The following is a 21,568-nucleotide window of genomic DNA, read 5'->3' on the forward strand; positions in this document are numbered from 1 at the left end:
AATGATATTTCTCCCAGCAATCTTGATTCCAGCTTGTGCTTCTTCCAGCCTAGCATTTCTCATGATGTACTCTGCATAGAAGTTAAATAAGCAGGGTGACAATATACAGTCTTGACATAATCCTTTTCCTATTTGGAACCAGTCTGATGTTCCATGTCCAGTTCTAACTGTTGCTTCCTGACCTGCATACAGGTTTCTCAAGAGGCAGGTGAGGTGGTCTGGTATTCTCATGTCTTTCAGAATTTTCCACAGTTTATTGTGATCCACACAGTCAAAGGCTTTGGCACAGTCAATAAAGCAGAAATAGATGTTTTTCTGGAACTCTCTTGCTTTTTCCATGATCCAGCGGATGTTGGCAATTTGATCTCTGGTTCCTCCACCTTTTGTAAAACCAGCTTGAACATCTGGAAGTTCATGGTTCACGTATTGCTGAAGCTTCGCTTCGAGAAGTTTGAGCATTACTTTACTAGCGTGTGAGATGAGTGCAGTTGTGTGGTAGTTTTTAGATTAGGTTTAACAAAGAGGAAATCATCTGCCTGGGTCTGACTTAATCACATGAGCTGTTCAAAAGGCCCTCCTTGGAAAGAGAGTGCAAGTGTGACAAGGGCTCAAGACTGGCCTCTGGCCAACAGCTAGCAAACCAGTGAGGACCTCAACTTAAGAGCAAAGATATTAATTCTGCCAGGAGCCAAGGACCTCAAACCCGGAGTTTAGATGAGATCTCTCTTGCAGCCAGGTGCCTTTAAACTTACCAGGCTACATAGAGCACCCAGCCATGCCATGCCCAGACTCTTGATCTAAGGACTGAGATAATAAATGGGTGGTGGTGTTGTTTTTAAACCACTAATGTGTCATAATTTGTTACACATCAATAGAAAACTCATACACTCAGGCACTTTTTCATATAATTAAATAACTACATCTGGGCAGGTTTCTCAGACTTCATTTCACAAATAATTACTCCACCTGCTGTAGGAATACAATTGCTTCACAACTGACATGACATTAGTAGTGCACTATCTGCTTAATTGGGTTTCCCTGGTGGCTTAGTGTTAAATAATCTGCCTGCCAATGCAGGAGAAGCCGGTTTGATTCTTGGGTGGGGGAAGACCCCCTGGAGGAGGAAATGGAAACCTACTCCAGTATTATTGCGGGGAGAACCCCATGGACACAAGAGCCTGACAGGCTACAAGCCCATGAGTTCGCAAAAGAGGCAGACACCACTTAGCGACTAAACAACATCTGCTTAATACTTCTCATAGAAACATTAAAAGCCACTGGATTTGAGTCAAAATTCACTGAGAAGCTCTTTAGTGTTGACGAGCCTTTTTGGTGAGAGGACTTTATTCCCTCCAGTTGCCTAGGGGTGGCGGGGTACACAGAGTAGAGGCTGGACTATCAGACGCAGACTTTTGCTGCCCCCCGGCTCCGCCTAGCAGCGGGGTCGGGGGTAGACGCGAGCTGAGCCAGGACGAGGGGACAGAAAAAGGGATGCCGTTCGTCCCTTTCAGACCTAGCCCAATTTCTCAGGAAAAACACCACGCCGGCACAGTAATACCTCTAAAACCTGCGGCACGCAGCTGCTTCGAAAGAAAAGTGAAAGTGTTAGGCGCTCAGTCGCGTCAGACTCTTTGTGACCCCATCTGCTGCAGCCTGCCAGGCTCCTCTGCCCATGAAATTCCCCGGGAAAGAATCCTGAAGTGCTTTGCCATTCCATTCTCCAGAGAATCCTCCCAACCTAGGGATCGTGCATTGCAGGTCTCCGGCATTGCAGGCAGAGTCCTCACCGTCTGAGCCACTAGGGAAGCAAACTCCCAGAGCACCTAGCAAGTTCCGACCGCTGACTAAGGATCACTGGGGCCACTCAGGGTGGCGGACAGTTCATAACACTTTCAAAGAATCTTTCAAACTCGGGAATTGTGCTCCTAGGTCGCTCTGTCCGCAGACCCAGAGAGCGGCCACTAAAACCTGGACCTACCGTCTTGCTCTCTAGCCGCCAGCCCGCCAGCCAGCCAACAACTACAGCAAGAACCCAGACAGGGGTCACCACCCGGGAACGGCGCCGCCACGCCTCCCCACTGCGCCTGCGCGAACCGTCGCTCCCGCAGGGGCGGAGAGAACCGGCCGGACGCCGCCGCGCAGGGCCGGGGGCGGGGGGGGGGGGGGGGGGGGTGTCTAGAGGCACTTCGCGCCTGCGCAAAGGGCGCGACAGGCGGGGTCTAGTGGCTCTTCGCGCCTGCGCAAAGGGCGCGACGGCGTCCTGCGTCGTTCCTTTTGAAACGAGTGGCGGGGAACTGCTCCGGAAGCCCCTGGCGTCGCTGTCTGCTGGGTGGGAGCGCGCACCGTCATCCGTGGGCCTGGCCATGGCGCTGCAACTCTCCCGGGAGCAAGGCATCACCTTGCGCGGGAGCGCCGAGATCGTGGCCGAGTTCTTCTGTAAGTCCTTCTCGCACGGGGCGGAGGGCGGGGAGAGCCGAGCGCAGGCCGCCCGCAGGCCCGCGGCTCGGCCGGAGCGGCCCCGAATCCCGGCCCTTGGACCGCGGCCTCCGGTGCCGGCAGGAGGGATCAGGAAGTGGGGCGGCGGGCGCCGCCTCCGCTCGCGTTGCTCCCGGCGGAGGAGGCGGCCCGGGCGCTGCGGCCGGAGTCCCGCCTTGCGAAGTCCCCTTCGCGGGAGGGTTTCTTTCCAATGCAGAGCTCCTCCCACACCCCCCGCCCCCGCAATGGCGGAGGGGCCGCGGCTGGACCGTGACGGGCTAGACTTCGGGAAGCGCCGTTCTGAGCTCGGCCAGGTGTATTTGCTGACAGAACCTGGCAGGACCGGTGAGGATAAGAGGAGGAAAGAGACGGGGAGAGGCCTGCCTGGGCTTGGTACCCGCCTGTCAGTTGCCTGTTTTGACATCCTCTAATCATAAAATAGGCATTTGAACTTGCTTTACAATGAAATGAAATTTGGCACTGGTAGATTAATGCGGTTTGGCATTTTTCTTCTGTTGCCACATAAATGCAGCTATCAGACGCAAGATTTTAAGGATTTTTTTTAATGCCACTTTGTACCTACTTGGCTTTCAGCAAAACACAAACACGTGTTTAGACATTTATAACTTTACACTGTTAATGAAACCATAGCCCCATCTACATATGCTTTATTTCCCCCAAAGTTACAACGTGACGATGACTTTAATATTTCTTATGTTTTCAGCATTTGGTATCAACAGTATTTTATATCAACGTGGCATATATCCATCGGAAACCTTTACTCGAGTGCAGAAATATGGACTCACCTTGCTTGTAACTACTGATCCTGAGCTCATAAAATACCTAAATAATGTGGTGGATCAACTAAAAGGTATTTTATTGTTGGACACAGTTTTGAGTTTTGCAGGCCTTTATGTTACTAGGATCCTCGCGACTTCCCAGGTGATTCAGTGGTAAAGAATCCACCTGCCAATGTAGGAGACACAAAAGACTCAGGTTCCATCATGGGTCTGGAAGATCCCCTGGATGAGGAAATGCCAACCCACCCCAGCATTCTTGTCAGGATAATCCCATGGACAGAGGAGCCGGGCGGGTTACAGTCCATTGGGTTGTAAAGAGTTGGATACGAGCACACATTTTCGCTTCTTGGTGGTCATGTCTCAGCTCTGCACAGGGTAGTGTAAATCGCACTACCATATCCGATACAGTGAACTAACTGGAAGGGAAGCAAATAACATACAAATTAAAAGAATTCCCACCCTTCCTCCACTTTTGAGTAGACTGAATATTTTAAGGTTCGGAATCTGATATGGCTTAACAAAACAATCTCCATCAACTCCTTCAGGGATGATAGAACACATTGGAATTTTATGTAATTATGATGGCGTTCGTTATCTGAGAAAAATACACTGCATATATTTTTTGTAGCTGCTTGGAGTCTGAAGCCATCATTGTATATATTAAGATGAAGGAACTAAAATCAGATTCAACTTAGGGAACTAAACTTTAAAAAGAAGGAACTACTAAATAACAGCACTCATTGGAATTTTCTTATTTTTCACCTGTTTCCTTTTTTTTTTTTTAATCATGCCTGTGAGTCAGTAAGCCTTTTCTATCTGCACACTCATTTTCTTCTTTTAGCTCAAGAAGTTGCAGTATTGTTGGATAAGTAGCTCCATCTATTCCTTTTATTTCTAGAATTTCTACTAGTTTCTTTTTCATATTTCTCTACACTTAGGATTCTCATTTCTAATTTCTCTGTGTTGTAAAATGTTTCTCCTTTTCTGCCCATTAGATCTTCCAAAATACTAGTTCTAAAAATACTACAGCCGCATTTTTTTTTTAACTTTAAACGTCATGAATCACTTTTGTTGTTTCAGCTAGTTTCATTTTCACATTACATCATTGCGTTTTCATTAACTTCAGAGCTAAGCCACCCATGGTCATTCATACAGCTGCACTCAGATTGTGTGGTATGAAACCTCTAGGCAACTATGGATGTTGCCTAGAGGCCAAGAAGGATAGTTTTCAAATACAACTTGAATCACATCATATGCTGCTTGAAACACAGTAATGACCCCTTTAGTTCTTATAGTGTCACATCTTTAATTTGGCTCTCATGACCTCGTGTGGTCTGGCCCATTTATCTTCTCAGACCAGCCTTGTTCATCCTCCCTTTCTTAAACTGCAGTTGTATTGGCCTCCTTTCAGTCCTCTGATCCAGTGCTCTGTTTTGCGTCTAAGACCTATACCTTTAGCAGGGAGATCCCACATGCCACAACTAAGACCTCACACCGCCAAAGTAAATCCATCATTTCATATTTTAAAACCTATACCCTCTTTCCTGTTTTGCATATGTATACGGTTGTCTCTTAGAACAAAACTCAAACCCCCTGAGTCAGAATTTCCTATTCTGTGTTTTAATTGTAGTATATGTTGCACCATCATAGGTAACCGCTATTATGTCATAGGAAACTGCACCATCATAGCAGTTACAGCAGTTATAATTTCGCATTTATTGTTGTGATTTGATTAATGACATCTCCTTCACCCTTCCCTTGGATTACGATGGAAGTACCTCGTGTTCACTGTCTTAGCACCCAGTGCTGTACCTGGCACAAACACTTGAGAATCTGAAATCGGGAGCTAGGCCGTTGAGGGGGCAAATTTTCTGCACAATTTGGAGGAGAACCAAAGTAGCAGTGGGAGAAGTTTGCTGAGGATACGAAGTTGGTCTTGAGAGGAGAGTTGCTTTGTAATGCAGTAAACTAAAAAAGATGCCTTGTTTTGTATATTGCAGAATGGTTATACAAGTGTTCAGTTCAGAAACTGGTGGTCGTCATCTCGAATATTGAAAGTGGAGAGGTCCTTGAAAGATGGCAGTTTGATATTGAGTGTGACAAGACTGCAAAAGATGACAGGTAAGTAGAAATTACTTCCATTTTCATATGTTTTTAAATTTATGTTCTTTACCAAATGAGTTCTAATTATATGGAACAAGTTTCATATAAAGTACAATTTTTTTCTAGGATGTTTATTTTTTTTAATATAAATTTATTTAATTGGAGGCTAATTACTTTAGAGTATTGTATTGGTTTTGCCATACATCAACATGAATCCGCCATGGGTATACACATGTTCCCCATCTTGAACCCCCCTCCCACCTCCCTCCCCGTACCATCCCTCTGGGTCATCCCAGTGCACCAGCCCCAAGCATCCTGTATCATGCATCGAACCTGGACTGGCGATTCATTTCACATATGATATTACACGTTTCAATGCCATTCTCCCAAATCATCCCACCCTCACCCTCTCCCACAGAGTCCAAAAGACTGTTCTATACATCTGTGTCTCTTTTGCTGTCTCACGTACAGGGTTATCATTACCATCTTTCTAAATTCCATATATATGTGTTAGTAGACTGTATTAGCGTTTTCTTTCTGGCTTACTTCACTCTGTATAATAGGCTCCAGTTTCATCCACCTCGTTAGAACTGATTCAAATGTATTCTTTTTAATGGCTAGGATGTTTAATTTGATCCTTAGTCTTCTGTGGCAAAGAATAGTTCACTGTCTTATATAGATAATGTACCTTTAACATAATTGCCTATGGTGTAAATTGGTGAATTTCATCCTTCAGTGTTTATGGTAGTATGTACCTGGTGGTCCGTTTAGTGAATTGTTTAAAGGTACTTTTAACCATCAGGGATTTTCCTAGATTTCCCCAAGCCTAAGATTCAGCTCTATTGTATTTCATTGAATGCCCCAAATTTTCTAAGACACTTCATAAAAAAGTTTCCAGAGCACCTGAATGGGAAATGCTCATATGATCATGTCTAGCATTGTCCTAGGCTTGCTTACTGGTAAATTCAGAATCATTTTTCATGATGAAATGTAGTTTGCTTCTGAAGCCTTTGGGTTTTTTTAGGAAATTTTTAGCTTATAAGAATAATTTGATATTTAATTTAATATCTTTTTTGAGGCAGTAGGGAATTAAGCATTAGGAAAAATGCACCAACAAAATATTTTAGGTACTATAATTTTCATTTTTTGAAAGGTACTGTAGTTTTCCTAACTTGAAGCACTTGGCCAGTTTTCTGATTATCTGATACCAAATGACCTGATTTTAAGACCACCCCTAGAAAATGACTGGAATGATAAATAATAAAATGCATATGCCTCTTGTGGTATATAGGCCCTAATGATATAACTTACCAAAAAAAAAACTCCATTTTAATGTATTACTTATTTGATCTTGGAAACATTTAATCAGTCTTACCAATGTTTTAAGTAATTTATTAACACTTAAATTGATTTCGTTTCAATAGTGCACCCAGAGAAAAGTCTCAGAAAGCTATCCAAGATGAAATCCGTTCAGTGATCAGACAGATCACAGCTACAGTAACATTTCTGCCACTGTTGGAAGTTTCCTGTAAGTATTATACAACTTCACATTGACTTTAAATTTGTCAGGGAAAAGACTAAGCTACTATTTTAAGAATTAGCCCTTTATTAAATGCCGGGGTCCAGCCCCGGTGGATCCAGGGTGATTCGAAGGTGGGGACGGAGTCGGCGTCCTTGGAAAAATACATATTTAATTACAGATATATAGGGAGATTAGAAACGGATAGTGCAGTAGGAAAATTAGTGGAGAAAAAGAGGCTGAATAACTTGGATTACGTGGAATAGCATCCATGCTCCAGATGGGAATTCAGCCAGAAAAACGAGGAGCAAGAAAGAACGACATGGGGGTATCAGTCTTTCCGGAAACTGATCCGATTTCTTTATTTTTGGGTTTGCTTATATACCTTTTGTTATACATAGGGATGAATACAGAGTCACGCAGGGGTCAGCAGTCCTGACCTTTATCAAAATCAGGTGCTTCACATAAAAAGGTCTTAGGGATTTTATGATCCTTTCTTTCTGATAACCGAAAACTTATTTTTTCCAAGGGTGTTTTTTCTTAAACCAGGCACCACCCTCCAAATAAAGTTACATTCCTATAGGGTGAGGGTGTAGTGAGTTACAGTCAAGAAAGGAATTTATTTAACCCAAGGTTAACATGATTAATCTTAAAGGTTAATACTTATTTCTCCTATATGCTTTAAAGGTTAATGCTTATTTCTCCTATATGCTAGTTATATTCATTATAAGGGCAGGGAATATGGAGATTTAGCAGCAAACATCAGCCCAACAAATGAAAATCCTTTCACCAATGCTCCTCTTAAGATCTATTTAGTCTTAAGATAGTGATAAAGTTACATTTTACATAGCAAGGACACAGTGATTTATAACAAAGTACAGTGATCTATTGCAAAAGAGAAAATCCATTAACTCAAAAAGTCTAGTATTGCTAACATCAAAAACTACTGTATTTCCTTTTCTATATTCCAAATACATTGATTAATATATTCCCAGGTGCCTAAGGATATAGAGGCCTGGCTGCAATCATTGACTCAACAATGAGAAAAGCCCTATGCTAATTAAGACTCTCAAAATACTCCAAAACTCTCTGTGCTGTTTATGGTTAGGTAGTAAACAATCATGTGCATAGTGGCAGGAGTATGGATAATCCTGTCACACAAGCTAGTCTGTCAGCAGAGAGGTTTGACCTAAGACACCCTTGTCCCACCCAGGGCAGGGAATTAGCAGCAATTATTGACACAACAAATGAAAAACCCTTCACCAATATAATTCCTAACCAACCCACTATACTAATAATTTCTAACTCCCCAAAAGAATTTGCCTTTAGTAAGTCAAACATCTCGTGCGTCTCAGATTGAGAGGCTGTAAACAATCACATGTGTCTGGACGAACCTATACAGGTGGGCTAGATAACCTTCAGAGGAGTCCCTAAGCTGAAACACTCTTGTCACGCCCAGGAATTTTTATTGCCTTGGAGCTGCATGTTTACTCGTTCTCCGAGGGAAACGGTTATGGGGGAGAGCCCCCCCGTAAAGTCAGAGGTGTAGGTGAGAGCATAAAACAGACTCTGGTTTTGGGGTTAGATGCTCGGGAACAGGGGGTTTCCTGAGGCTTGATCACGCCTTTGCGTATGCCAAGCCTCCTTCCTCATGACCTTTGCCATGGGCGGAGTTCCTCACGCTGGCCCCCGGCAATTAAATTTTTTCTTAATATTATATAATAAAAATGAAAAACACATTATAAAGCAGAATTAGTGTTATATGCATTCTAGACATTTAGAAATTCTGAAAAGGAATGAAAGTATTCCACATATTCATTCTTGAATGTCTTAATGTAATCCCGTTCATTATCTTAATTTTTTATGTATATTAAGGCTAGCCATAACTGTCTTGCTCTTCTACCTTATCAGGTATTTCCTGAATGCCTACTATATGCGAGATACTGCTCTAGGCCTCAGGCTACATCAGTCACAGAGCCCAGATGTTAGCTTTCCTTCAGGTTACCTTTATGCTGTCCTGTGTGATTGACTCCATACTTTCTGCAGATAATGGTTTTCTCTTTTAAAAAAAAAGCAAACTTGAAGTTTTCATAAGGTAAAGCAAAAGGAGTGCAATATTTTCTGTAATACGGTAAATTTCTATTGAGGAAAAGCAATTGACTAGTCATTACAGACCAGGCTAAACTATGTTTTCTAATACTGGGGGTGGTTCAAAATGTGAGAGAGACAAGGAGGGTTCTTCTACTTTGGAAAAAAATAATGTACTTTAATGATTTTATCTCCAATTTAGGTTCATTTGATCTCCTCATTTATACAGACAAAGATCTGGTTGTACCTGAAAAATGGGAAGAGTCGGGACCACAGTTCATTACCAATTCTGAGGAAGTTCGTCTTCGTTCATTTACTACTACAATTCACAAAGTAAATAGCATGGTAGCCTACAAAATTCCTGTCAATGACTGAGGATGAGATATGGACAGTAACGTGCTTGTAACTCTCAAATGTGGTTTTCCTGTCAGATCAACTATGGTTGATATGTTTTATTTCATTGGTTAATTTTTAGATGAGGAAAACTTAACATGATACTTTACTGAATCTGTGCAAAATTGTTCCATTTTTGGTACCTATCTGACTTTCCATAGGGTTGCCATAAGCTACTGCACAGATTGCCTCAGTACTGCAGTGTTACTTTCTTTGAAGGTAGTAACCACAGGTGGAAAACCTTCTGCTAAATGCCTTTCTATATCAGACTTTTGGTCAAGTAGCTTGATGCAGAATATAGAGAAACATTTAAATATAAAATAGAACAAAAGAAATGTGACTATTCAGAATCTCCATTTACATCCTGAAAGTGACTAATGATAGTCCATAAGTAGTGAAATAGTTCTCCTATTGCATCCTCTTGTCGTTTATTTCATTTGTATAGTTTCCGTATTGAAAAAATGTCCAATTATTTGAGTTTAATTTATGTAACTTGAGCCTATAAAGCTGTGGATATTCCCACTTTTCAGATTGTTGTGATACAGAACTCTTAAGAATGTCTTTTTATGTTTTATAAAATCAAGCTTTAAATGACAATGATGAAATAAAGTTAAATGTGTATGTTTTAAATTTGTATTAAGTTTTTTATATTGGTGTATTGATACAGTTAAGTAGTTATTATGGGTTCAGTACGGCATATTATTTCTTGTGCCTACTATGTTGTAGGGAGGGCCTAAGGATACAAAGTTGAGTAAGTCTCGAGGTAGTTTCAATTTATTGGACAAACTTTTATTAAACCTCCTTCAACCTGTAACAGTAGATTTAAAATAAACATTCTTCTTTATGTAAAATGATAAATGTCACTTGGAATTAACTCAGTTTAGCAAATGTTAGATTGTATACAACCTTTCTATGCTCTTAGGTTTATTATCAGGGACCCTTGAACAACATAGGGGTTGGAACATTGACCCTCTAAGCAATTGAAAATCCCAGTAAAACTTATAGCCAGCCCTTCATATCTGTGGTTACCCCAAACCCATGGATTCAACAAACCATAGATCATGTAGTACTATAGTATTTACTACTGAAAAACAGCCAAATATAAGTGGACCTGCACAATTCAAACTGTTGTTCAAAGGTCAGCTGTGTACTTAAACATCATGTTTATTCCTCTGCCTGTGCCTTCATTAATACTCTAATCAGGTATACTCTTTCAGTTCCCACCTGTTTTTCCAGGGTCAGTTTAAGGCAAACTTAACAAAAACTGCTTTCTAATCTCCATATTAAATCTTAGCTCATTTTGTAATAATTCAGTTTTTTAAGTATGTAGTAGCAAACACTGTTCTAAGATCTTTATATGTATTTATTCAATCTTCACTAGTAAGTAAATACACATAATCTGTATCCATTCATTCAAAAATTACATAATGAGCATGTGTTAATGTGCAGAATAAGAATACTGCATGCCAAGCATTAGGAAGAATGAAACAAAGTCCTGGCCTTTGTAAAGCTTGAGATCTTATGAAGGAGAGGAAAGTATATGACAAAGGACCATAAAGTAACCAGACAGGTTTATTTCATTGTGTGTGTGTGTTATTTCACTTGGAATAATCTTTCTCTGATCCAGCTGGGTGCTTGTTGAGAATAAAGGGCAGTGTCTTGCATTCTTTCATCTCTTGGTGCTGCTGGACAAATAGATGCCAGTTTTTGATGATGGGTATCATGTATGCTGCTGCAAAAGCCATCACCAGAGAGAAGCTGAAAGTATCTAACTTAGGTCCACCCATGTCTTTTTTTCCTGAATAGGAAAAGCAGTTATGTAGAAGTGAAAATTGTATTGATTTAGGGATGGTCAAAACTCAATATTCAAAAAACAAAGATTATGGCATCTGGTCCCATCACTTCATGGCAAATAGGGAAAAGGTGGAAGCAGTGACAGATTTTATTGGGCTCCCAAACTGCTGTGGATGGTGACTGCAAGCATGAAATTAAATGATACTTGCTCCTTGGAAGAAAAGATGTGACTTTTGATGAAAGTGAAAAAGGAGAGTGAAAAAGTTGGCTTTAAAGCTCAGCACTCAGAAATTAACATCATGGCATCCAGTCCCATCACTTCATGGCAAATAGATGTGGAAACTGGCTGACTATTTTTGGGGCTCCAGAGTGACTGCAGATGGTGATTGCAGCCATGAAATTAAAAGACCCCTTGGAAGCAAAGTTATGACCAACCTAGACAGCATGTTGAAAAATAGAGACATTACTTTGCCAACAAAGGTCCGTCTAGTCAAGGCTATGGTTTTTCCAGTGGTCATGTATGGATGTGAGAGTTGGACCATAAAGAAGGCTCAGCACTGAAGAATTGATGTTTTCGAACTGTGGTGCTGGAGAAGACTTGAGAGTCCCTTGTACCGGAAGCAGGTCAAACCAGTCAATCCTAAAGGAAATCAACCCTGAATATTCACTGGAAGGTCTGACACTGAAGCTGAAGCTTGGATACTTGGGCCACCTGATGCGAAGAGCTGACTCATTGGAAAGGACCCTGATGCTGGGAAATACTGAGGGCAAAAAGAGAAGAGGGCAGCAGAGGATGATAGGGTTAGATAGTGTCACTGAATCAATGGACATGAATATGGGCAAACTCCAGGACATAGTGGAGGATAGGACCCTGGGAGTGTGCAAAGAGTCAGACAACTTAGCAACTGAACAACAGAGTCTCTGTTTCCAAACAGCGTGAGGTGCATTAGGGTGGTCACTATTAAGACAGTTGAATTCTTGGGCTGTTGACGTTTGAGAGATTGAGAAGGAAAGCAGAAGTAGAACTTGAAAAATAGGAAGAGAGTTGAAAATTATGGTCCTGTTTTTAGGAAATATGTTTGAAAATCTTTATAGAAAGCAATGGCTGCTTCTGGAAACACTGCCTCTTTGCTAATAGGAATAATAAATTTGGTTCTTTCCCCTAAAAGCACACCAGTAGCAACATTATGAATTACTGACAACACTTAAATGTCATTTATGTATTTAATATTAGTGATCTTAATACTGATTTATTATGATTTATTATGATTCATACCCTCTTTTCAAGAGTTATGTCCAGAAATTCATGCTCTGGTTTTGAATGTTAGTCTCAATAGGAGCTTCAGCCATACAGTCTATTGCCTAGAAGTTACTCTGTAGTACCAATTCTGCATTAGCTAGACTCTTTAAAAAAAAATGGGCTTTAAAAAAAATTAATGAAAGAACATTAACTACATAAAGAATCAAAGGGAAGGCTGAAAACTAGAGAACTAGGGCAGCCCCAAGGACTCTCAAGTCACAAATTTGTGAACTCTGTAATAAATGGGTCACTGATGTTACCCAGTGACATCTCCAAAGGAGTCAAACTGATGGTTTCAAAAAGAGTAATATGGATAGTTTTAAAAAAAAAAAAGTGACAGTGAGGAGCCTTAGCGTTCTAACAAGCTGAGATGTAAGACTAAGAATTCTGGGAAATTGCATTTTTAAATACTTTGATCACTTTGACGCAGCCAGCGTTGTTAAGATGGTTAAGTTAGATTGCATATTACTATTGTGAGTTTTCTGAGGAGCTAGTCATGATCTTTTTTACCTCTTACAGATTATATATCGATTCAGAAATATACTTACTGGAGTTGAGCAGGAAGAAGCCAAGCTGTGAGCTTTATTGAGAAAGATTGACTGGGAAAACTTTGGCCTACGATTCCCATTGAACTTGTCCCACTCCCTTTCTATACCTTGAGGCTCACCTTGGGAGGGAAATATTTAATCTAACAGAGGAAAGAATTGTGACTGACATCCCCGCCATGTTAAAGAAGTTGACTCCAAGAGAGTCTGGTAAGCCTCCAGACCTGGCCTGCACTCTGACTCAGTTCTGCTTCCTATAAGTAGAGGAATGAAAACATGTTCCAGTTGAGCCCATCAAAGTCTGAACTAGAGCCCCAGAAGGGACTGAATCCAACCTAGTTTTCAGGGTCCTTCTCCCCGTATTGTTAGCTGGACAGAGAAGTCAGCCCTCTGGTACTTTTATGCAGAGGTAGAACAATCTCACGTATTGGCTGAAATGGCAACCCACTCCAGGGGTCTTGCCTGGAGGATCCCATGGACAGAGGGGCCTGGTGGGCTACAGTCTATGGGGTTGCAAAGAGTCAGACACGACTAAGCAACTAACACCCAAACAAGCACAACAGTGACAACAAACATTTGTTTCTCCTTCAGGTCTCCAGGTCAGCAGATTGCCTCATTCTCACGTAAGTCTACGGGCCACACGTCTCACTTTACCGCTGAAGGGGCACAGAACTCTGAGGCTTCGCTTCAGACTTGTACACTGATGCTTTTCCACATTCCACTGACCAAGGCAAGTCTTATGGTTAAGCCAAACTTCAGAGGGAAAGGGAAATACACTCCTCCCAAGGAGATGGTGGGGAGAGGTGTGAAAATCGAATGAAAGGCTCTAATAGACCAGGGATTGGCAAACTCTTTCTGTAAAGGGTCAGTTTAGGCTCTGTAGCCAATATGGTCTCTTGCACCTACTCAAGTGAGTCAGTTGTTACAAAAGCTCCTCAGACAGTAAGTAAACAAATGAGCATGGCTGTGTTCCAGTAACAAAAAGCTGATGTGCTGTATTTGGTCCATGGGTTACAGTTTGCTGACCCTGTAATAGATACTTTTGCTCATTTGTTCACAAATGTTCAAACCTGTCCCTGGCTCACAAAGCAACTGATTCTCTGATACTTAAGGCTCACAGTTAAAACATCATTATTTGTTGAATCCATCCACAGTACCTCAAATGGGATGGCCCTCTATTTTATCTCAATCCTGAATTGAAACATAACTGGCTATTTCTTTGAGGTACTCCTCAGGACACCCTACAATGAATTTTTATCTGAAAACTTGGGAAGGGAGCCCCTTTGGCATATGACGCCTCTGAAGAGGTTGAGAACAGTGAAAACGCTACATGCTTCTATTTTTAATCACTGTATAAACATGGATGCTGAATACATTTTTATTACTAGTATGCATTCAATTTCTTAGGTTCCTAATCTGCTATATGTTTTGTAATTATGGACTGAAAAATTACTAGCATAATAAAGTAGCTATCCACACACATATTTAATTTTTTCTTTACCTTCTGTTTCATGTAATTGTAAGATTTATCTTAATTTTATTAAATGTGAAAATGCAGGATAGCTGAAATAATGCTGCATTGTAATACCTATGTTTTCCACCAGGTGTCACTAATACAGTGAATTTCTTTTGACTGTAATAGTCAGCTTTTCTTATTGAAAGTTAACTTTGGGACTTCTGGCTACAAAAAGACATCGGGAGAAAAAACACAGCATCTGTCTTGCTAGGCATTTTACATGAACTGTTTCATTTAACTCTCATGCTTTAGTGCACAAGAAGAATTACAGGGTCAGTGGGCATGTAAATGGCACTGTGTTTAAAGTTTAGATGGTCTCCTTTGTCCATGGCCGTGGAAGTTCATTTGACTCCATAGCAAGCACATCGAAAGGAATGTTTCTTCACCATTTTCTTAGTGGCTCTTACCGTCTACGTCCTGTTAGCAACTCAGTGTCCAGAATAAGTCAGTTTTCCTTTACTGGGCTTGAAGTTACATTGGTGAGTGTGTATTTCCTCCTCAGATGACTCTGACCAATGATGGGAAGCAACCAAACACAGGACATTTTCCTATACCTTATCTATATTGTTCACAGAAAAAATCAAGTATGAATTTTCAAGCATTTGTGAACCAGCTTTCCAACTTGCCAGGAGAATTGTTCATTACTCCGTGGGGCATTAATTTTTGGCTTAACTTGTAAATAATTTCTCATTTTTAAAAATTCCATGTATGAAACTGTATTCCAGTTATTTATTCATTGTAACCATGATAAAAGTTTGTGTTGGAATAACTATGGAATAAAACCTATTAAACTTCAAATTTTATTACTTATATTTTCTAAAAACAGATCCCAAGTAATCTTTCCTTTCTTCATGATTATGGCTTTGAAAGTCAGCAGAATTAACCTATGCTTATTTTTAAAAAAAATCTAGCTGGGAAAACTACTTAATCTCCATTAGAGCGGACAATCCTGTTCCAATCTGGCAAAAACATTGTAGCCCTAGCAACAAAACTATTAGAAAAGGCCTAGAGAGAAAAATGTCAGAGCTGACCCTCTGATTACACAAGTCAGTTTATGTTACCACTTCACCTATTTTTGTCCTCCTACCATTTAATCTATGTTTATACTAGAGAAACATAATACAGTTTCATGTATTTGTCTAGGTCCATTTTCATCTACATTTATCTGCATCATTTTGCTCTGCAAGCTTGTTTGCACAAAGGAACTTAACATCTGATCAAAATCTTTATTGTCTTGGAATTTCATCTGTGTTGGAAAAGGCCTCTGAGCATAAGCAGGCTAACCACACTCTGCTTCCATGCAAGGGAAAGATCTCAGACTTCTCTAAAAACTAGTTAGATACAGATATATCAAGTAGATGCCTAGACATGGATATGATTTCTATCTGAAGGGCAGTCTCCTTGTCTATGTGCAGAAGTTAGTGGTTTTAAAAATTGAGTCAGTAATACCAAAATAGTTCATGTCTAAAATACCATTCTTGGATTGCTGTACTCAACCATAATAATCAATACAGCTCTGTGGAAACCAACTCAAAGTTTCCAGATCTAAAAAAGGAAATCTGTAGGCAATGACTGTCTACCATGTGCCAGGCACCAGTGAATGCTTTACATCTGTGCAGTCTCATTCCTTCTAGGAGACCAGAGGGTGGGGCTCGTGAGGGAGTGAGAGCCTTGGGCTGCAGCCTGTGGCCTTGGGAACTGCTGAGGGGACATGGGAAGGGCCATGGAGCCAAGAAAAGGATGAGGTCTGAGTCTCCAGTGACAAGTCCTCTGCAGTAAGCCTCAGTTCAGGACTGCGAGGAGAGAAGAGTGTGGAAAGAGAAGGGCTGGATCCAAAAGGAAGGTTTCATAACTACTGATGCCTAGAGGGTAACCATGAAGGAACACTGAGTAGGTAGGAAGAGTCCTTCCTAGAATATCTTTAGCTCAACTTGTAGATAGGAATGGGCTCTGGCATCAGAATCCTCAGAACAAACTCTCTTCATTTTACACCTGTAAAAAGTGAGATTCAGGTAGGGTAAGTAATTTGCCCAACTTCAAACATCCTGAATACATTCCCAGACCTGACTCCAAAACCAATATTCTTTCTACTGTACCTCACTGCCTCTCAGAGACTAGGGAACAAGGAAGAGCTCCCCTGCTGCAGTGTCCATCTCAGCCAAGGAGACGTGCCACATGAATCTAACCCCAGGCTGGAGAAGAGAAAACTCACAGCTACAATATTTGACTGTCCAGGTGCATTAACTTTTTAAAAAACCTTTTCATAATAAGCTATCACTGAATGTTTGTAAGCAGAGAGCGTTTTGCTGGGTAACAGGAGCATTTTCTTCTATCAACATTTTCTTCTGTCATTCTTTCACTTGTTTTTGTACCAAGTGCTGTGTTGGAATTTGGGTTTCTACTTTATGGGTTTTAACCAGTTTGAGAAACAGACACAGAAAATAGGAAGAGATTGAAATGTATTTATTACTACCTAAACCATGGGGTTCCTGTTAATGCTGGGTAGGAGGGTGAGGCTTAGACCTAAAGCAGAAACAGGTTTGCTCCTCCTCCTGCATGAATGAACTGTGAACACTCAGAACACTTCCATCCTGCTCACTCAAGCCCCTAGTGTGGGAATAAGAGGGCCTGCATCCTGAATTCCCAGGGCAGAACTAGAAAGCTCCTTACCTGAGCTCCCGTAAGTCTCAGAAAGTGTTCCTCTTCGTTGTTGGGATGGTGTGAGAGAAAGTGGAGAGAGGAGCCCCTAACATTTCTCCAGTACCGGTTCCCATCAGCAGGATCAGAACAGCAGCCTGGAGGCAGGAGTAATGTGCATCCCTCCCAGTATTTGCCGGGTTTTCACCCTTTTGTCATACCACACTGTGCTCCACTGGCAGCATGCCAGTTATTTTGGTGCCCAGACCTTCCAGGCATCTGTGTGAAAATAATATTCATGGTGATGGTGATAAGCATTTTTTACTTTGGTAATTATGTATTTTAATATGTATTCAGAAAAATATATAACACATTTTAACATACGAGCTAAAGATTTTTAAGTACACATAACATTTTTTTTGAAGTATTAGTGTGGGTGATAGGCAAATAAAGAAAAGTCACGAAGGCAACGTGTATATGAAGGGAGGCTGGGAGGCGATGTCCTGAGCCATGCCCTCATGAGGTCAGACCAGACGTAAGCCAGGGTGGCTGTCCCTAAGCGGGGCAGGCTGCGTGCTCACAGTGCTGCGTGCTCTCACCATCCGGCACTCTGCTCCTGGCTGCACAAACCTCCCCATTGGAACTACTGACGGGCATTTCACTCTTTGCCCACAAAAGACTCTAGCAGCATATGAGTCAGACAGGATTCCATGCAGCACCATAAACTCAAAATTCACTCCCTATTCTGTTCTTATCACTAATTATGTCCTAGCATGCTGTCCAAAATACATCAGCAGACTTTATGAAATGAACACAAAGACTGGATCAACAATGGAAAAATGCTCCAAATTCAAACAATAGGAAGCTCTTATTATTTGACTTCCTCAAAACTAACTCCCCCTGCAAATAAAAGACCATAGAAATTAAAGCCCAAATGCCTTCACTCCCAATGTTATGGGCTCAGTATCAGCCAGAGGGTCTTACATAGTTGTCTGGCTTCCTATATCTGCAGCTGCATCCTAGGCTCTCTTTCATAAGAATGGAGCTTCTTTAAATCCTAATCTCTAGTTGCGTAATGTGGGTCAACACTGCTATTCTCAGCCAACGAACACGACAGACGACTCGGCTGTGCCTGTGTTGGAGACAGTGAGGGCTTGAGAAGAGTGGGTCCCAGTCCCAGAAGAGCAGGCCAGCCAGCTGTGCCAGAGTCAAATCGACGGTCTGGGATTCTGCTCTCGCTGACCGGAAACTGCCCAACAGCTGTGCTTGTCCAGGTTTAATGTATGTGTGTACTTCTTCTTCGTGCTTTTCCTTGTTTGGTTTGGGTGGCGCTCGTGGGGTCTCCCCACATATGCTGCCTACTTAGTCTCAGAGCAACATGCGAGACGTTATTGCCTCCTTAGAAAATGTAGATATTCTAGTTTCTTGTCTCATGCAAGACTGTGGTCTAGAGAAAACCTCTACTCCCAAATTCTTCCAGCCATATTCTTTCTAGGAGAGAAGTACACTTTTCTCCAGGAAAATACGAGGAATGGGGTAGAGACCATCACCCTACTTCCTTAGCACTATGTTTTTTAACTTAATAATATACATTGCTTTATTTATTCTGATTATTGTGATTGTCATCACTTCCATAAACTTTTCCTTCCTACCTAGGTAGGTTGAGTTGGACCCAGATAGGCAGTAGGTGACCACAGTCAAAATTAAAATTAAAACACCAGGATCTCAGTAAGACCAGAGGGTCAGGATTACTCTTGTAGTGTTGGTGCGAATGTAAACTGCTTCAACCACTGTGAAAAACAGTTTGAAGGCTTCTTTGAAAACTGAGGACAGCATTTCTAACTGATGCAGCAATTCTATTGGGCTAGCCAAAAAGTTCATTCAGATTTTTCCATAGCATCTTATAGAAAAAAAAGCTGAATGACATTTTTGGCCAACCCAAAACTTTCAGGTATTTGTCTGAAGAAAAGAAAAACAGTAATCTGAAAAGATACGGGCACCCCTGTGTTCACCGCAGCATTATTACAGCAGCCAAGATATGGAAATGACCGATATGTCCAAGATGGATAAAGATGCTACACACACACACACACACACGCACACGCACGCACGCACACACACACACACACAAGATATGGAAATGACCGACATGTCCAAGATGGAGAAGGATGCTACACACACACAGACACACGCGCACACACACGCACACACACACACACACACACGCGCAAGATATGGAAATGACCGACATGTCTAAGATGGATAAGGATGATAAACACACACAGACACGCGCGCACACATGCGCGCAACAGAAGAGTAGGCAACCAAATGACCGACATGTCCAAGATGGATAAGGATGCCACACACACACGCACACACACACACGCACACACACGCACACACACACACACACACACACAAGATATGGAAATGACCGACATGTCCAAGATGGATAAGGATGCCACACACACACACACACAAGATATGGAAATGACCGACATGCCCAAGATGGATAAGGATGCCACACACACACGCACACACACGCACGCACACACACATGCACACACACAAGATATGGAAATGACCGACATGTCCAAGATGGATAAGGATGCTACGCACACACACACACACGCACACGCACGCACACACACACACACACACACACAAGATATGGAAATGACCGACATGTCCAAGATGGATAAGGATGTTACACACACACACACACACACACACACACACACACACAAGATATGGAAATGACCGACATGTCCAAGATGATAAGGATGCTACACACACACACACACACACACGCACGCACACGCACACACACACACAAGATATGGAAATGACCGACATGTCCAAGATGGATAAGGATGCTACGCACACACACACACACGCACACGCACGCGCGCACACACACACACACACACACACAAGATATGGAAATGACCGACATGTCCAAGATGGATAAGGATGTTACACACACACACACACACACACACACACACAAGATATGGAAATGACCGACATGTCCAAGATGATAAGGATGCTACACACACACACACACACACGCACGCACATGCACACACACACACACAAGATATGGAAATGACCGACCTGTCCAAGATGGATAAGGATGCTACACACACACACGCACACACACGCAAGATATGAAAATGACCGACATGTCCAAGATGGATAAGGATGCTACACACACACACGCGTGCGCGCACGCACACACACACACACGCACACACACAAGATATGGAAATGACCGATGTGTCCAAGATGGATAAGGATGTTACACACACACACATACACACGCACACACACACGCACACACACACAAGATATGGAAATGACCGACATGTCCAAGATGGACAGAGATGCTACACACGCACACACGCACACACTCACACTCGCGCGCTCAGGCAACAGAAGAGTAGGCAGCGTAAGTGCAGGAAGCCTTGCCCTTGGACGACATGGGTGGAGCTCGAAGGCGTTCTGCTAAGTGAAATAAGACAGGTGAAGACAGACAAATACCATATAATCTCTCTTATATGGAATATAAAAAACAAAAACAAACTCATAGATTCCAAGGACAGACTGCTGGTTACCAGAAGGGAAGGGGTTAAAGGAGGGTGAAATGAAGGGAGGGGATCAAGTGTGTGGTGATGGCTGGTCACTAGCCTTACTGATTACTTTGTACTGTATGCCAATATTGATTTATAATATTGTCTACCTGAAGTTTGTGTGAATATGATATACTAATTTTACCTCAATTTAAAAAAAAATTAAGAAAAAGGAACAGAAGGATTCAAAAGTTTAGCAAGACTTTAAGGAGATTCTAGATATCACAGATTAAATCCAAAAGTTAGTATTCCAAGAGGTGGGCCATTGAAAACATAAAACACAAGCATAAGCCAAAAAAGAAAAACCTAAACCTAAACTTCAGGGCAGAAACTTTGCTGTTTCCCTCCTTCCTGTCTCGGCAGGATCTGACTGATCGTTAGTGTAAGGAGAAAGACTGCAGCTGCGGAGGGAAGTGGCGCCAAGAGCTGCAGCTGCAGAAATTTCTTGCTTTCGTTTTTTCACTTTTAATGTGTAAAATTAATACAGATGCAAGTTTTTTTTTTTTTTAATCCAACAGTACAGAGTTGTGCCGAATGAAAAGTTCTCTACCTGACCTCATTCTCCCACTCCCCATATCTAAGTCAGCTCCCCACATTTAAACACTTTTTTATTCTGCTGCTGGTTATTACCATACCTCTGAAACTCAGGTTAGTTCGTCCACCTCTTGTCCATCAACTTTAGACAGTATCTACTGAGAGATGATAAATATAGTTCATCTTTCTTTATCCATTGCTGTTTTTCCAGTTATAGTATTTTGGTTCTTCT

General features: G+C 41.7%; 1 protein-coding gene across 2 annotated transcripts; it reads left to right on the forward strand.

Moving 5' to 3' along the window:
• Positions 1-2,363: 2,363 nt before the first annotated feature.
• On the forward strand, positions 2,364-9,628 carry MAD2L1 (mitotic arrest deficient 2 like 1). 2 transcript variants are annotated; one of them, XM_052642201.1, is made up of 5 exons: positions 2,364-2,436; positions 3,200-3,346; positions 5,276-5,396; positions 6,803-6,906; positions 9,188-9,628. In XM_052642201.1, the coding sequence occupies exons 1-5, from the start codon at positions 2,364-2,366 to the stop codon at positions 9,358-9,360; spliced, it is 618 nt and encodes a 205-aa protein (XP_052498161.1). In that variant the 3' UTR covers positions 9,361-9,628. The 2 variants fall into 2 exon arrangements, with proteins under 2 accessions (XP_052498161.1, XP_052498160.1); XM_052642200.1 differs by lacking the exon at positions 2,364-2,436 and adding an exon at positions 2,700-2,820.
• The last annotated feature ends 11,940 nt before the right edge of the window (positions 9,629-21,568 follow it).

The sequence above is a fragment of the Budorcas taxicolor genome, chromosome 6 (genome assembly GCF_023091745.1).
Source record: "Budorcas taxicolor isolate Tak-1 chromosome 6, Takin1.1, whole genome shotgun sequence".
Taxonomy (NCBI): Eukaryota; Metazoa; Chordata; class Mammalia; order Artiodactyla; family Bovidae; genus Budorcas; species Budorcas taxicolor.

Bases quoted from the DNA above. Each gene is read 5' to 3' on its own strand.
- MAD2L1 (XM_052642200.1), top strand. From the start codon at position 2,721: ATGGCGGAGGGGCCGCGGCTGGACCGTGACGGGCTAGACTTCGGGAAG. The intron at 3,347-5,275 runs GTATTTTATTGT...TGTATATTGCAG, and splicing joins TGTGGTGGATCAACTAAAAG to AATGGTTATACAAGTGTTCA. The intron at 6,907-9,187 runs GTAAGTATTATA...TCTCCAATTTAG, and splicing joins GCCACTGTTGGAAGTTTCCT to GTTCATTTGATCTCCTCATT.